This window comes from Dermacentor variabilis, chromosome 10, assembly GCF_050947875.1.
Source record: "Dermacentor variabilis isolate Ectoservices chromosome 10, ASM5094787v1, whole genome shotgun sequence".
Classification (NCBI taxonomy): domain Eukaryota; kingdom Metazoa; phylum Arthropoda; class Arachnida; order Ixodida; family Ixodidae; genus Dermacentor; species Dermacentor variabilis.
In genome coordinates, this window is record NC_134577.1 from 19,944,061 (window position 1) to 19,961,830 (window position 17,770).

The following is a 17,770-nucleotide window of genomic DNA, read 5'->3' on the forward strand; positions in this document are numbered from 1 at the left end:
AACGCACCAAAAGAAACGCAATGAGCGTCTTGGGGGCGTTCGCACCAGGCGTTATTTATATCAAGTCAAGCACGAGCTTCAAGTTAAGATGCATTTCTGAAAACGGCGGTAACTCTTGTTCGATGAACTTGTTCGAGGGTCCCCTTTAGGGTGAACTCGATAGGAGCTTCGCCTGTGGTCAACGCAACGCTCTCAACGCGGTGCCATTTGTCCGCTGTGCAGAGAACGTGCAAGGCTGCCGCGCAGCGCCTCTACCAGCGGTTCAAGCACCACAACATCACCTTCGGCGTGGTCGTCAACACCACGAACAACAACATCGTGTACGTGCCGCACAGGGCCTACTCCGTCGAGATGCAAGGCTGTGTGAACGCCACCATGTCGGCCGCCGAACACTTCTACTGGTGAGCCATCTCTCTCGAGCAACTCGTATCTCCTGTATGCAGACTCGGACAAAACGCACACAAAACGAGCAAAGGAACTTCTCCTACGTAGTACCCATAGGAAAAGTCGAAGGGCCCTAGGAATACCTAGGACATTCAAGGAGCAAAAGCCTCCACACTTTCTCTCTCGCAGCCGACCTTACTCGCGCCTGCGCACAAACGTCGGCCGAGTCTTGAAATGCCACGGCCCTCTGTGCTACCTAGCAAATGTAAAGTCGCTTCCTGGAGAGGGCTCACAGTTAGGGTAGGAAATAACGATTAATTGATAAAAAGTATCCCGCAAAACAATTAATCTTCATCGATGTCCACCTTTCATTTAATCGTCTAGATCGATTAGACATTCTAGATCGATCGTCTTCTAGGGTTTGACAGGAGTGGCGCGAAAATTTTGGAATCGTTCTAGATTGGCGGACTACGAGCAATGACTGGTGCAGCTGTAGTTGAGCGACTGTCGACTGCTTGAGTCCCGACTGATGCCGAGCGCCCCTTCCCCTCTATTCTCCCAACTCGCCCGTGCCACCACGCCGCCTGAAGCCGAAGGTTTGCAATGTCCTCGCAATTGCAGGCATACTATAGCAACCCAGTCGATCGTCGTGTCTCTACCAGTCCTCTAAAGACGTGGCACAGCATTCGTGCCGGTTTGGAGCATGTGTTCGGCATAGCGATGAAGTTCATGTCGATTCCAGGAAACCTATAGGTTCCTAGCGTCTGTTCTCGAATGCTGGTTGTGTGGTCATTCAAAGAACGTGTCGGTTTCACCCATACAGCCCGGCCAGTTGACAACGTGCCCTAGTGTGCGAATATTTTGTTGCCCTCTCTCGCAGGGACAAGGTACTCAAGGTGAGCCGAGGCCTGCATGACGTCCGGCCGATGAACATTGACCTGACGATCTGCTACTTCCTCGTCTGGCTCAACATCTTCCTCATCATCAGCAAGGGCGTCAAGTGGTTCGGAAAGGTACGGTGCACTCCCTAGTACGGTAAACACTATGCAGGTCAGCCTTCACACCTCATTCTATAGAGTCCCCTACGCTCGCATATACAGCAAAGCAGCTAGAGAATGGCGCCACTCACGCAAGACGTTGCAAGTTGTGCAACTTCGTACTACTGACTTAGTTTAAAGAAGCAGAGTAGCACTTTAAGTATCCCGAAACCCCGAGTCAAAGCACAGAATAGTCACAGCAGTAGCTGCGTCGGACATTCGTGCACGAACAACGCATTCTGCGATAAACCCCTGAAGACACTGTGAACGATCTGTGTAAAACCTCGCGGTGCACGCCAAGCATGGCGGTGCACGTATGCACCGTCAACGATGGCACGCAGGACGAACTTTGCTTCCGTGTATCGGGAAACATCGACGACGGACGCCAACGACATTTCGATTTGATGGACAAAAGCGTAACTGCCGTTTCCGATGCCAACAGAAGGCAATAGATTCCAATAGACTGCCGAGCATAACAGTTCGCTATATATAGACGTACACATGAAGCCTTATACATGTCCGAGGCAGGACCTCGCTGAAGGTTCACGCGCACTGGCTAAAGGAGGGTTTTGTACAATTACTAGAGAGAACTGCAGTGCTAGTATTTATGCGGGAGCTGCAAGCAGGCCAGTTCAGCCAGCATGGGAATGATCGGTAGTTCGTGAATTTGCCTAAACTTCAGCCTTCTGGCTTTCAAATGGCTTCGCGACTTTATCCGAGGGTACGATTCGAGCATAGGACCTCTAGCACAGAAGGCCGATATTGAAGCCATTACGCCACGGACGCATGGACAAGCGGAACCGCTGCAATTAGTAGCGATTAGGCAAGCTTGCAGAGTCTCATTGCCTTCTGCACTAAAGCAATTATAAATTGCTTTGAAATTTACTTCAATTTAGGCCCACATAAGCCGTAATAAATGAAGCCACGAGAACGTCCAAAACCCAAAGCGCGAAGACCAGACAGATCCGTGTACTACGTCATTCCCATGGCGGCTGAACGAATGCGCAGCACCAGAGTCCCCTCTAGCAATTGTATACGAAACTGTGGGCGAAAGCTAGGCACAGAGTTAAGACGTGTTAAAATAAACCCGATATTTCTTTTCCTCGGAAGCATGATTTTGCAATAACCGCAATGAACGGACGCGAGCACGCTGGTCACGCTTCAATGTACGATTTCATTTCATTTATTTTCTGAAAGTGCCCAAGGACAGCTTTACGACTTAGTATTGGTGCACTTGCGTTACGCAAAGAACATAAAACCGAAAAACGAAACAGAAAATCTCGAACAACACTGGTACAAAGTGCAGCAAAGAATTGAATGAATCAAAGACAGAAGTTACATAATGAGCGAATAGTAGAGCTGAATTTATCAAGATCATCGCGCAAGGTATTTTGCTGTGTTACAAGACGTGTGATAGCATTAGCGGTGCAAGAGAAATTAACGTAGAAAATACTAGGATTACGCGTTAGGGCGAGGCACGCAGGACGTTACAGCCGACAGTAACCGCGGACAGAAGTGGTTGTGAATTATAGTTTATACAAGAATAAGTAATCACGCTACTTCCGCCTAACTTCTAGGGGTGTGACATGAAACATGCGCTGAATTTGCGGCCAGAGTAAAGTCACCATCTCCTGTGCAGATCGTGCTGGTGACGGCGACCTGTCCCTACCTGATGCTGTTCGCGCTTCTCATGAAAGGAGTGTCCCTGGACGGTGCGAGCTCTGGCGTCGGCTTCGTTTTCATTCCGGCATGGCAGCACATTTTCACCTTTAAGGTGAGCGACAGCGACAGGGCAGGAACACAACCACGAAAACTGAACTCAGAGTTCAACTCATTAGTGGGCGAAACTGTACCCAAAAAGAAAGGCAACATTATGGAACTGCAGCGCGCACATGCAACACACGAGACACAAAGGTAACACACGAGCGCTGACTGGCGTTACCGTTGCCCTGCGTCTCGTTTGTTTGCCTGCTGGCACTTTCACGATGAATAGCGCCTCCCGCTTTCACCTTGTTCTCGTTTTGCTCATCGTCATGACTGGGCGTGGTATGAGTGCAGTGAACGCATGCCTAAATTGGCGATCGCCCAATATCTTCTCGCAATAATTGTCTCCGAAAACAGTGCTGGAGGAACGCAATCGAACAAGCCCTCATGTCCCTCTGCGTCGCCACCGGCTGCCTGACGGTCCTGGCCAGCTACAACGACTTCTACAACGACATCTTTCAGTAAGCGATCTGCTGGACACCTCGTTTGGCGCGATATCTCGAGAGGTGCCTGCAAGACTTGTTCTGCATGCTTCCACCGCATGATCCACGCTGTCTTTTCGTTAAATATTCGCTCTATACCTAGTTTTTTTTTTCTTCCGCCCGCTCATATAGGGACACGTGGTTCTTCGCCATATTGAACTTCGTATGGGGCATGCTGTCGAGCACGGCGTTCTTCTCCGCGCTGGGGAGCCAGTCCTTCCTGCTGAACGTCACCCTGCCCGAACTCGTCCTAGACGAAGGTAAAAGGGGTGAACACGGGGAACGCATTTGATGCCTTATCTGCTATGTGAAATCGCAAGGCGTCATCGCATCCGAGCCCGGAGTATAAAGCGGACAACCGATAATGCGCAGTTCGGCCGTCATAACAGTGCGGCGATTGGGGAACGTGGAATGGTAGCGCGTAGGAAAAAAAAAAAGCTACACCTTGAATCGTGTTTGTTGTCCAATGGTTAACGCCCTTTTCCGTAATGGTGTAAGTTTTTTTTTTTTTTCTGAACACGACAGTGAGCTCGAACTATAGCTGCAGTGAGACGAGCCGTTCAGTTTGAAAACTCTGTAGTGATTGAATTAGTAGAGTCTAACCATCTGCTTGTTGCTCGAGCGTATTTACTACGAAAACTTATCATTCCCTCTTAACCACTGTCATCAGGGATTTACGAGGCTGGAGTAGTCGTAGAACCTTAGAGTTTGGTCACGAGGCCTGTCTCATCGAGGCAAGCAAAGAGTGCACCTATAGTATCCGCTTGCGCTGATTGTGGTCTCCAACGAGTCATGCCCATTCCAAGAGTGGACGCGATCCGTTGGAGAGACCAAAATCGGTGCAAGCGGATAGTAGATAACCAGCTCGTGCGCGCGCAAATACTATCTGGCACGATGACTTTACAGGGGTAACTATTAAAGGTTGTTTCATGCCGCTTTCGCGTCTGTTTTCGTGTCGTGTTTGCTTGCCAGGCACGCACGCCTAAGAGGGAAAAAGGGCTCTAAAACTTTTTCTCCCCATCAACGATTCGATCTTGCTCTAAGTGCAACGGTGCCAGCCACGGAAAAACCCAGCACCGTTAAAGGTGCACAATCTTTTGCTGCGCGCGGGTAATGAGCACAGCCACGCCAGAACTACTCCGCAAATAGGCTCCATAAGGTTGACTCTCAAAGGGGCCATGGATCTTACGGCACCATGTACATTTCGAAATTTAATTCTGTAGCGCGAAAAAACTGCCTAACAAGTGTTAGAAACAAGACCGCCCAAATGAATTAGCGCACCCGAAAAGCTAAGCTCTCTCCTGGATTCTTCTCCAATCACGCTGCATTTCTTTGCATTACCGGTGGATAGTCTCTTAACTCTAGGATCCCTAATTGTACGTAAACGATCCCCTGATAAACTCCTCTTGCTTCTCTTTCGTGACCCACCGTGGTTGCTCAGTGGCTATGGTGTTCGGCTACTGAGCACGAGGTCGCGGGATCGAATCCCGGCCACGGCGGCCGCACTTCGATGGGGGCGAAATGCGAAAACACCCGTGTGCTTAGATTTAGGTGCACGTCAAAGATCCCCAGGTGGTCGAAATTTTCGGAGTCCCCCACTACGGCGCGCCTCATAATCAGAAAGTGGTTTTGGCACGTAAAACCCCATAATTTATTTTTTTTCTTTTTCGTGCGCAGTGCAAAGCCTGGCTTTCGTCTCCTACATCGAGGCGCTGAGCAACTTGGCCTTCCCGCAGATGTGGAGCGTGCTGTTTCTTCTCTGCATGTTTCTCCTGGGACTGAACTCCTCGGTGAGACCACATTGAAGCCCTCCCACTTAGCGACGTTTAGTACTACGTATCTCAACAGCAAATCACGCAGGCAGGGCCAGAAACATGTCAGAAGAAACACATGCATCAGTGTAAAATGGCTCATGAATGTTTTTGTGGATGACGAACAGCTGGAAACACGCACTGTTTATGATGCGTTGTCGTTCAACAAACCGCTACTAGGTATCCCTACCGTATATGCTACTGCTGCCGTCCATGTCTCCGTTGTTCCGTAAACTGCAGTACGTGCGCGGACACAAACTCCCTAAACAGTTGATACTCAGTCTGCGTGTGAAACTCTCGCCGCAGGTGTGCCTTATCCACACGGTGCTCATGTCCATCACCGAGCAGTTCCCCGGCCTCAAGGACTTCAGGGTCGAACTCACGCTACTGTTCTGCATCGGGGCCTTCCTGGCGGGCCTCCCTTTGTGCACGCCCGTAAGTTGATTTATCCCGTGTTGATGCACGCACGTAGATGTTTCAACAGGAGGAGGTAATTTAGCGTTTCCCGCAAGAATCGTTGTCACGGACTGCAATGGTCATCTTACTCGATCTTTGAGGCAAGCCCTGCGTCACTAGTTACTATGCGGCGTCCTCATTTCCCCTGGCTGTGCACGGTCACACGTTTCACATTCGTTGGTATAGCGCGCACACTTTGGAATTGATTACTCGCTGGAGCATACAGCGGTAGAGCCAAAGCACTGAATGAAAACGAAAGCTAGCTGTGGTGTACATCTTGAAGCGATAGAAATACTCGGTGAACGTCGTGAAACGATTCAGGCAGTATCTCAAGTTCCACTTGCATTCGTGACTGAGTGCTTTCTTTTCTTTGTCGACCGTTTACGGTAGTGGCCCTATTTTATGATCTACCTGCTCTCCTGCTTGCTCTTTTGCGCGTGCGCGTGCATGGTTCGACTGATGTTGCGAATCGTATACCACCACGACGCAGTGTTGCTTTTTTTTCCTTTATCGACCTGCATACTTGCGCGATCTGCGCAGACCGGCCCTTTCTTCATGAGAATCCTGGAAACCCACTTGGGCGGGTCATTCCTGGTGGTCGTCGCGTTCGTCGAGATCATCTGCTACTCGTGGGGATACAGTAAGTTGGACGCGCGTTAATGCGCTTTCTAGGGAACCACAAACCAGAAACCCTCATTATTCGAGTAAACGCAACATGCGATAACGCTTAGAACGACAGAAAGCTGAGCTAGTGGGTAAGGATTCATAATGCAAAAAAAAAGAGGTGAGGCGTGCAGACAGGACACAAGAGTAGAGAAGTGGACAACACGAACGTTCGTGTTCGTGTTGTCCACTTCTCTACTCTTGTGTCCCGTCTGCACGCCTCACCTCTTTTTTGCATAATGAATCCGATAACGCTTGCCGCAGCACACAATTTTTCCCCAGCTTGCATAGAAAGAAACAAACAGTTGAAAACCCGCCTAGTAAAGCGCTTTATTGTTGCTGAGCATTTAACGGTTGATTAACGTTAAACACTTTTTTTTTTAATTTTTTGACCGGTTATAGAAGTGAACCACACTCAGCGAAGCCAACGAATTTCGATCTCGGGCTTGACTGTTCTGTACGATAACAGCCAGTTTTCGAGCCCTCTCAAGTCCTACGGTTGCCGCAAAGCTTTGTACATCGGAGTAACCGCGCAAGATATATCGAAAGTCACGAGACAGCGTCTGCGACCGCGGGAGCGGGGCCGGCCCCTTGTGCCTTCACCCGCCTCCTCTCGGCTTCGTTTCGCGATCCGTGTTGACATTGGCGACTACACGCAATGATCTTTACGCGGCAAGGTCGATCCTGCTATATGCCACCTGGAAGGTTCTGCGAAGCGGCCGTTTTGATCGGTGACCATGAGCTGGACAACGCAGGCACCGCCGACGGGCGATCGCGCATCCGTGGTGCGCCGTTGTAGCTTTAGGATGCAATAATCGGATTTCCGTAATGAACGGAAAGCCAATACGCCTGACCATGTGAAAACTAAACTTGGCCGGTGCTTTGGAACGCAGGAGAACGTAACAAACAGGAGATTTTCAACCAGTTCCTATATACTGTATGCTTGGTTCTCTGTCTACCGTTTCATACCTAGAACAGACCACGCGTTTCTACAACCTCTGACACCATCTGCCCTTTCTCCATCAACCATTCATAAGTGAGCTAAAGAATAAAGCTATGGTTAAGTTTGTCGCATTAACGAAATAGCAAATTACGGAAACAGTAAAGCTAGGGCGTCGCATTCAAGGATGATAACGTTGGCTTGCAATATATTGCATGAGTGTGAGAATGAGATCCTGTGCTACATAAGTGCACAGCAATCGCAAGGAGCGAGAACCAGTTAGAACGGGAGCACTAACTGCTTCAGCACTACACTGGTTTCCTATTTGTCCGCCGGCTATGGTCTTGGGTTACCGAGCACGAGGTCGCGGTATCGAATCCCTGCCACGGCGGCCACATTTCGATGGGGGCGAATTGCGAAAACACCCGTGTACTTAGATTTAGGTGCACGTTAAAGAACCCCAGGTGGTCAAAATTTCCCGAGTCCCGCACTACGGCGTGCCTCATAATCAGAAAGTGGTTTTGGCACGTAAAACCCCATAATTTAATTTTTAAATTTGTCCGCTAAATAATAGCCTTTTGAGTACAGTGCCACAATTTGCAATGTGCAGGCGTTAATCCGGTTCGCTATAGAAATATTTATTTAAGTTAATTCGAACTTCGTTGCTGCTATTACTCGACGTGTGCAGTGCAACTCATCTGTCTGGTATAAAGATCGTCACGTGTCCACCGCATGTCACGTGGTCACGTCAAGTGGTGGCAGTTGTTTCTCTGTACTCTTCTCCCACGGGTTATACCTACGAAAGTGTGGAAAGTCCGGCTCTTTGGTCGCTCAACTATAGGCACAGTGCGGGACAGACAAGGCGAACATGATTACCGTCAAAAAGTCTGCGCTGTCTGCGTGTGAACCAGCAGCAAGCCCAAGTAGCAACGATACTCAAACAGCATTAAAACATTCTTTTCTTTCTTTCTGTGACGTCAAACTGCTGCTGCAGCGGCAAGACGGCTCCTCTTCGACATCGAATTCATGTACACGGTGCCATCGTCGGTCGTGTACAAGGTGCTCTGGAGTTTCCTGGTTCCCCTCATGCTTTTGGTAAGCACGGACCGTAGCAAGGCACTTTTTTTACATTTCGCACAAACACAAGGGGAGTGACGTTCACGGTGACGTGTGTGACAACGTTGAAGGCGAAGCTCAGAAAAAAATAGTTGGCACATGCAGAAAAATGGTTGACACATGCGCATACCAGCGTGCCCGTTTGGATGCTATTGGAACTGCGTACCAGCTCTGAGTAGGTTGAATAAGTCGTGAGAACGTGTATACAACGATCTCCTAATGAGAAATAGTTTCCATTCGTGAGCCGTATGGTAGGGTTCAATATGACAAGAGCAATAGAAAATCCGCAAACTATACTTTGGCTTACAATACGTTACGTAATGCGTATACATATTGATCCTAACGATCGAAATTTGTAGGTAATGCTGTCAAATGGGCGAGTTGGTTGCTAAATTCTTGATTCGTGTTACCAGCGCCTTCCTAAGAAAAATTATACGTGACAATCTTATGTGTCTAAATAGAAAGTCTACAGAAGAGAGTAAAAATTCAATATAAATACATCAGTTTCTAAAAACCACTTCTCTAAGGGCAAATATAAAGGTCACACAGAACGCGACTAACGTTTGTATTGTCCCAAGCTGCTCCCATTTATTTTGTGCTCGTAACATGAATCAATGATCAGCATTTATATTTTTAAAATGAAGATTTCCGCTGGTACTGCGCTGGCGCCTACTTGGGCTTTAGTTTCACGAGAAATAGCCGCTACGAGCCGGCGCGCACTAACCCGTTCACTGCCGGGCGTCTGTGCAGCTGAGCTACTTGTCAGGCCTGTTCAGCTCGTCGACCGCAACCCTCAGGGGCTACACGTTTCCCCTGTACGTGGACATCGGGGGCTACATGCTGTTGCTGTTCATCTTCTGCCAGATCCCGCTCTACGGGCTCAGCTGGTTCAAGCAACGGGGATACGTGAGCTCCACATTCTTTCCCCTTCATTACCACTATACATTCGCCTCCTAGATGGGCAAAGTGATAACAGCGATAGGAAACGGAAAGACGAATTCGGGACGTTACCAACCAACGCTTCTAGCGACCGCGAGGTGGCGACAGGCACTAGAAGAATTTGCCGTTGTGGCAGATTCCTGCGCAGGTCACGGTGATGAACGAAGCTACGAATAAACCCGAAGACACCTAAGCACTTCACCTAATATTAGGTCTCATTCACAACTTAAGTTGTGAATGTAAAAGCATTAATGTCGAATTGAGCGCCGCTGCGGCCGTTCGAGTTTTGCGCTGCGAGTAATGTACCACACTGGTACGTGCTGCCCGAGCTAGCAAGCAGCAGCAGCGTGCAGTGGCAACGCTGCATGCCACCGACGTTCTGCGCGACGAGAGACCGATGAAGCAGCAGCGGCCGTCAGGGCCCGCAGGTGCGCGCAGCAGCTATGCCCAATGGGGGTAACGGAGATACGGACCACGCGCCGGCTCCCGAGAGCGAGGGTGACGTCGCGTCGCCTCGCGCAACACCTGGCGCGCTAACGCACCAGCAGGTGTTCCATTTGGGCCGCTCTGCTCCGTCGAGGCGCGCTCGTAATGTGGCGTCGCAGCCAACGGGAATTCGGGTGCCTATTTCGCTGTTTTTTTTTTCCGCCGGCTTTTTCGCTCAATGGGACATTTCATGCTCTCGCATCAAAGACCCCATAGGCCACAACACATACTTGTATTACGGTAATGCATTAGGTAGAGCTTCGTAGCCACCGTTCCCCACCCCCCCGACCGTTCCGCATGCGCAGAACTGCGACGACGCAATGCTGCCATCGTACAAGTGGGGCCCCGAGGAGCCGGCGCTCTTCAACGCCTACCAGGCGCGCCTGCGCAACCGCGGCCTGGTGCCCATGAGCTCGCGCTTTCCCGTGCGCTTCATCATACCGCACACGGTGCCCGCCGACGCCGTGCTGCCGGTGATGTTCGCCGCAGAGCCGGTCAAGCCGCCGTCGTGGTCGCCCGTCAGCTGGCGCCCGGGAGGAGCTCCAGGACACCACGCGGAGGTGACCAGTTTCAACAGCCTCATGGCGGATTATGCATGAGACGGATGCATGGCGTCGATTAAGGATTCATTCTAGACGACACGCAAAAAGAACGAGGATCTAAAGCGAAGGACGTCAAGGACGCTGCGTTCTGTGCTTCCTGGTGCCAAAGAGACATGCACTCGCCAAGACTGAAAGAAAAATAGACATTAAATCAAGTAGACGCACGATAAACAGGACGAGGGTTAATCTTCCCGAGATATGCACCTGCACGCTGCGCCACATCACCCATAAATAGTCGCGCGCCCATGCTTACATCTTCACTGTGATCAGGGGACCCGTACGGGGCACGAAACGCCATGTTATTTTCTTTTATTCTTAGCGAGTGCATGTTTTTTTTTTTTTTTACACCAGTAGGATTCCTCGAAGGGCAAGTTTTCGTCGAACACTTTTCTAGATTCTATTGCGCATCGTGTATAACGATTCCGTTGAGACTTGCCCAAGTTGGATGCTTTCTACAGTACATTGATTAAAGAGCAAAAGGCGGGCCACACATTAACCCAGTTGAGGCCAAGATGAAACGGCAGCTGAACTTTACCTAACGACGAATGAATGCCGCACCTCCAATTATTTGCGCGAAATCCTTCCAAACATTTTACCCGCTAACATTTCTCGGCTGCTGCATACGAATGTGTGCTTGTATACGTACTTGAAATGTACGTGGCACCAACCAGACCAAAGTTTTCATCTTCCCTCGTCGGTTACGTACCCGCTCTCAAACCCAGGGCCACGTGGAGCGACAGTGGTCCCTGCCACCCAACCTGCCGGCGCTGGACCTCAGCAGTTTGGCAGTCTCGATGCCTAGGGCCGACGGCGGAGTTGCACCCCCGGCGCCCGAATCGGGCCGGAGAGCCTCGCTGATTCCGTCCCAAGCACCGACGCAGCCGCCACGGCAGGTGCGCGTTCAACCACGTGGCCTCTAATTTGCTAGCTGTATAAATCAGAAGCACTACAAACGCAGAAACGCGATAACTCGCGACATACAGAGGTAGCCCTATTTACAGTTGGGGTCGAGGGAAAACAACCTAAGCGACTGTCAATTACAACATCGCCTCAAAGATTGTGCAGCGCGCGAGACGGGACGCGCTGCCGGATCTCGGATGCCACGGTTACAAACGCGCGTTTTCTGCACAAAAATACTGATGGGAGCTTAGACGCCAGCGGGAGCAGGAAGTGCGGCGCTTCGCGGACAGCATAGGTTTACTCACCGGTGATCCGAACGGGCACAGGTGTCCTCCGGCCCGATACTCGGCCTTCGGTTAGGGCTGAACATACATGTCTTGAAAAGGGAGCCGGCGCCATGCTAATCCCGTCCAACCCTGGTGGGCGCAATGTAACGTCAGTCAAAGGGAAGAATGGACGCTCACCACAAACATAAACAGAAGACTTCGGCTGCCATACGTGAGGATCCTCCACAAATCTTGTGAACAACACATCCGTATGGAAGCGGAATTAAGTTTTCTTACTGTTAATGTTTGTGGTCGGCATTCATTTTCTTTTTCTTTTGACTATGATTAAACCCCACCAGATAAGCTTTCGACAAACGCTCGGCTTCACATTAAACTGCTAAAGGGGGCTTTGTCTTTCTCGCTTGAAATGGCTTTGTGATTTCGATCAATTTCAATGAAATATTGCGTTATGAAAACAATAATTCGCAATCATTACACGTGAGCTCCGAAACTTATTGGCTTTATGCATTTAGAAAACAATTTCTCGGAGGCTTAGAAGAATAAAGCTTCACAACTTACGCTACAGGCACGCCTGAAGCCTAAAGCACGAATATCAAACAAATATTGACCAAATATGCTCATGGTTTTAGCTGAGCGATAACAGCGCTAGAGTTCTCACTGGGGATTTTCGCAGGAACCAAAGGCCGAATACACAAAACCTTCATTTGCAAGTACTATTCGCTATTGGTTGGCCGCTTTCGCTAACCAGTTGTCCGACAAGACTAGCTGGCATCTTAAAAACACAACTCCAGTGTAAGTTATACCGCGTGGCAACGCAAGTGAAAAAAAATTTTGTGAATCATTTACATACGCATTTACTCGACACAGAGAAACAGCCTTAGCTTCAGCTGAAGTCGAGGCACTGCAACATCCATCGGTTACAGGCGAAGCGATATTTATAGACGAACCCCGCCTCGGGGCGGTTTCATATGACTTCGCATTACGCAGAATACAACAAACTCCAAATACTCCTCATTAAAAAGTGTGCGGTTCTATACCGACAATAGCTCACATCTACTGGCAGTGCCCGAGAGCCGACACACCTCGACGTCGCTCTAACACGAGAGACCTGAGTTGCCAACCTGGGCAAAACGACTTCGTCGTGGTCAGCTCTCCTCCATCTCACCATCATGGGGGAGGAATCCCAAATCTCACCCTAGAGCAAACCTGGACATGGGTTTTGAAAATATGTTTCTCTCTCTCTCTCTCTCTCTCTCTCTCTCTCTCTCTCTCTCTCTCTCTCTCTCTCTCATATACATACAAACACTGTGTGAGCTATAGTTTAATCAGATTTATTGCCCACCATTTGAAAAAAAAAGATCGCTTAACAGACATGAATGGAAAACGCTGAATAATTCTAGACTAGCTGAACTACGGCTTAAAACATGCTTGTATTTTCTGCTAAGAAAATACAGATACAGAACGAATAAAATGGAATGCGAGCTTTTCTTTCTGCGTCTCGAATATCGCGCCCTGACCGCGACTCTGAGGTTAGTGTGACGTCCCGTTTTTCACTCTATTTCCAGTAATTCTAGCCACTTGGAAGTTGGGAAATGCTAGCAAACATTGCCGATTTACTCGTTCCATATATGAGACCATTAAACCGACGTTTGCAAGGCCCACCTTCCAAACTTCATGAACAGTTAGCAGCCACTCTCGACTGACCATTCATAAACATGTGTCAAAATGTCTGGCATCACGGTGAGCTGATGCGAACATTTGTGAGCGCCACTACCATGCACCCATTTTCTACTTCTTCTCTCTCTCTCACTCTTTTCCTTTTTTTATTGCACATTCCGAACCTTCCGTTCGAATTCAAAGGACATTAAAGAGAAACACTAACGAAGTTTAAACTGATGAAGTATTCTTTCAGAACTCTAAACTCAATTTTCGTTAATTCTGTGGTAATGAACTCATTACTAAGAAGGGAAAATGAAGGGCAAAGTTTCGTTTTTTTTTTTTTTTCGAGGCGTAGCTCCCAGCACCGGAACGTCCGTGTGGCGTCATGAATTTCAAAGTATCTTCCAGAATTTGAGCCTCGGTGGCTTAGTAAATGATTTTTGAAACATGTTATGTTCAGTCTCTGGCTCATTTAGATAACAATGTAGTCCATCTTCACCGGCAAAAGAAAAATAACGTAAGGCTCGAGCAGACTAAGGCCGCGAAAGATCTGTGACGTCACGGCGAACTGGCGCGGGAACTTCGAAGCGGCGTCGCCACCGGTCTCTCGGTTTTGCCTTTTTTCTGCCTCGCCGAAATTAAGCCTCTTCTCGTGGTAAGGCTGGATTTTTCTGGCATTGTAAATGGGTAATTTACTAACACAGGACACTAAATATTTCTCTTTATATATACCCTTTATAACGGATTTGTGAATTCGTATATAGTATCAAGTGTGCATATGCTATCTAAACAAAAGTGTAAGCGATTAAGATCTCGCAACCAGAATCACCCATCCAGAGCCAAAGTCAAACACTTATCCAGAGAGGAGAGGAGGACGGGGCGGGGGAAAAAGAAAGCTGAGATGAGAACGGTCTCCTTACATATACAGCTCAACAGCAATACAACGCAGCGAATGAATAGAACACAACAAGTATTAATGAGTAAAAGTCATACTGATAGGATATAGTACATAAGAACAGGCGGGTTCCCATTAGGTATACTATATGAGGGGCTATAGTTGGTCCACGATTATCACAGGAAACGACTGTGCGAAAGGATGGAAAGGGTAACAGAGAGAAAGAGTGAGTTGTGGGGTTAAGGCTTATCTTCTCTTCCGTTTAATGAAGATATTACCCGTCGGTATAGAGAGCGCGAGCTTGCGTTTCTCACGCACCAGCGCTGAAATGTCCACCGTTGCAGATCCGCCAGTTCCTGCCGACACTGAACCCCAACAGCCTGGGACCGCAGTTCTCGGACTCGCCAATGCGGTTCGGCCTGCTGGGCCGCCTCTTCATCCGGCGCCACGAGGGCCACGAGGACGTGCTGGTGCCGGCCATCCCGACGCAGGCGCCCGATCAGTACCTGAACCCGAAGCTGCCCCCCATGACGTACCCCGTGCAGCCCGGAGGACCCATCGCGCTCGCCGCACAGGCCTCGACCACAGCGGCGGGTGCGACCCACTTTAGGGTGTTCCACTGCTTTGGGCAAAGCCCACCCCGCTGAAATTTCGCACAATTTAGCGTTTAACGTTCACTCAAGTACTGAGGTCTTACGTGCCACGATAACAACCTTATTACGAGGTAGGCCGTAACGTGGCACAGCGGATGAACTTTGACCTCTTAAGGTTCTTTGACGCGCACCTTCATTCTAAGTAGACGAGCGTTTCTTGATTTCGCACGCGTGGAAATGCGGCTGCCGAGGCTGGGATCGAACTAGCGACCTCGCGCAGAGCGGCGCAAGGCCAAAACCACTGAGGTATATACCGCGGCGGGTGCCATTTAGGATTTATTCGTCCAAAATTAGTAAATAGTCGACACGCGCATTTACGCTCTCGAAGCAAGAGGTACACATTTTAAGGTGTACTTTCATTGGAATTTCGGCAGACTTGGCCTTTATGGAACTATAATCGTCAATTTTGTACTCCAAAAGTGCACCTTCGTCACGTAGAAACCTGTTAAGAAGTTTATTCCCTTTGGAGATTATTTTGTCTAGCAGTAAGTAAATGGCACATAATTTAACGAGTTTTTTGTTGCACAGCAGCCTGTTAAGATTTAACGCTGTTCGGGGTGACATTCTGACCCGCGATGATCAATTTTGTGTCGCATTTCGTTGCTTCGTGAAGTACAAGTAAACAATTACACCTTTTAACGTTTAGTTTGTCACAAAGCACCACATTAATATCACACCATTTTCAATGTTTCTTTTCTCAACTAAAACTTTCACATTTTATCACAGGTAATACTATACTGGCATCTTTTAAAGTGGGCTTTCGGCATACAGCACTATGCTATAGTTTGTGTAGGGCTTTTTTTGCAGATGCCACAACAGCCAATATTGTGAACATTTCATTTAACTAATGCACTGCAATCAATAACGTTACTACTTATGGAACACAGCCCCCTGTTAACACTCATTAACACTCACACACCCTTTGGCGGTTCAACTGCATCCCACAACAACGATGATTACTATATGCATTTTTTTATTACTTGACGCACTGCGTCCGCCATTTTATTATCAGGAACTGTATGGGCTGCTTGATGGGCCTCGCAGCGATATGTGCCGGAGGCGCAGAGCTGGCAGACAACTGGACGATTAATTATAATAACTGTTGCCGTGGGACTACGTCACGCCCTAAAGGAATCTGTTTCACAGAGTACAAAGGGTGACGTTCACGTCGAACAAACCTAGCATGTTTTGCGAATCCAGCAGCGGAATCGGCCAATCTATAGCACAAATTTCTCGTTCTCCACGTTACACCACTCCACTGAGAAGTGCCTTATGGCACAACTGAACCATTTTACTTCAATCCTGTTACATTTACGCTACCTTTATAATAAACATTATTATAGCAGTTCCTCCCGAGGGGCGAAGAACTGACAGCGATAGCAGGGCGGGTTTTTACTCACGCGCCCGCGCGACTGCGGATTAAGCCCTCACATTCGCCACGTATCTCGACCAATCAGCTCCTTTTAAATTCCCAAACGCCCTTAACGTATATCAACCACGGAAATTGACTGAAGTGGCAATTGACATTATCGCTTAATAATAATTTACAAAATCTAACTAACCTTTATTTTTTTCCTCCTCCTGTCGGCCTCGTCTGCGCCCTGCATTGTGCCTGACGCGGCTTGTGGACTCGACAACCATACCGCATATGACATCTAAAGCATCCCCGGGCCCTTCTTCACATCCGGACACGAAGCACGACGCCAGGCCGCCAGCCGAGCACGATGTCAGGGGAATCCTGCGCAAGTGACCCGCCCGGAAGCTAATAAAACGACACAGCCGCGCATGGCTCGGTGCACCGATCTTACAATTATTACTTATACCAGAGTCCTTTATTTAAAACGCAGTAAAGGACTCCGCTCATACTATGCTGCTGGCGTTTGCCAGGCGCAGGCAGGAGAAACAATACGATATGTTGAAAATAACGCAAGGAAGCCCATATTTGCACGCCAAGCCAATCGCGACAGCAGAACATTTGTCTGGTACGCGTCCCGCGGTTTTGGCGGCGGATTCGCCGTTGCAGCCGCATTTTAGTCAAGTGTCTCAGACCATCCGGGCATCCCGCGACATCACATGGAAGTTAAATTCTCTGCTAGTGGGAGTTTGTGCGAGTTTCGCGAGCCAGGAAAACCAGCGCAACACCTCGCGACCAAGAAAGTACTGAAACGCGAAAGCGTGAGCGGCACAGAGCCGAGCGAAAGCGAAACCTTTCGACCGGCCGCGTCGCTGTCAACGGTAATTTCAATGAGTTTTTTTTTTTTCTAAACATGAAATGGAACTTCACAAGTAGCATATTATTTCATCTTATAGTACAATACGAGGATGTTTTTTGCAGCGAGTATTTCAGTACTAGTGACAGAATTTAACCGAGGGGTGCTTTCGTCATCGGGCAAGTGCTTGAATGTGCCGGGGGAGTCTCTAATCATACCCTGCATTTACCTCGATTTCTCTATTATTTAGGCTCTGTTCGCGATAATATTGACGCCTTACAGGTTCTTGGGTAGTAATTTATCACTTTAATTTGACTTAGTACTTGTCTTTAGTGTCCCTTTAACGTCTGCTTCCCCTCCGCTGCAGGACAGCCCGGTATTGCACTCTCTTCGGGATAATAAAGGGAAAATCGGACATACACCCGTTCGTTGCAATTGCTACAAAGGAAACCCATACCATACAAGTTCCTCGAAAGAAAAGCCTCG

General features: G+C 48.8%; 1 protein-coding gene across 1 annotated transcript; it reads left to right on the forward strand.

Moving 5' to 3' along the window:
* Nucleotides 1–67: 67 nt before the first annotated feature.
* On the forward strand, nt 68–16,869 carry LOC142560075 (sodium- and chloride-dependent glycine transporter 2-like). Its single transcript, XM_075671870.1, has 14 exons — nt 68–401; nt 1,265–1,397; nt 3,061–3,195; nt 3,543–3,646; nt 3,800–3,927; nt 5,345–5,457; nt 5,785–5,913; nt 6,475–6,574; nt 8,532–8,632; nt 9,404–9,559; nt 10,384–10,638; nt 11,403–11,573; nt 14,766–15,015; nt 16,736–16,869. Exons 1-14 carry the CDS (start codon nt 352–354, stop codon nt 16,822–16,824), a joined length of 1,914 nt encoding a protein of 637 aa, XP_075527985.1. The 5' UTR covers nt 68–351; the 3' UTR covers nt 16,825–16,869.
* Nucleotides 16,870–17,770: the final 901 nt, after the last annotated feature.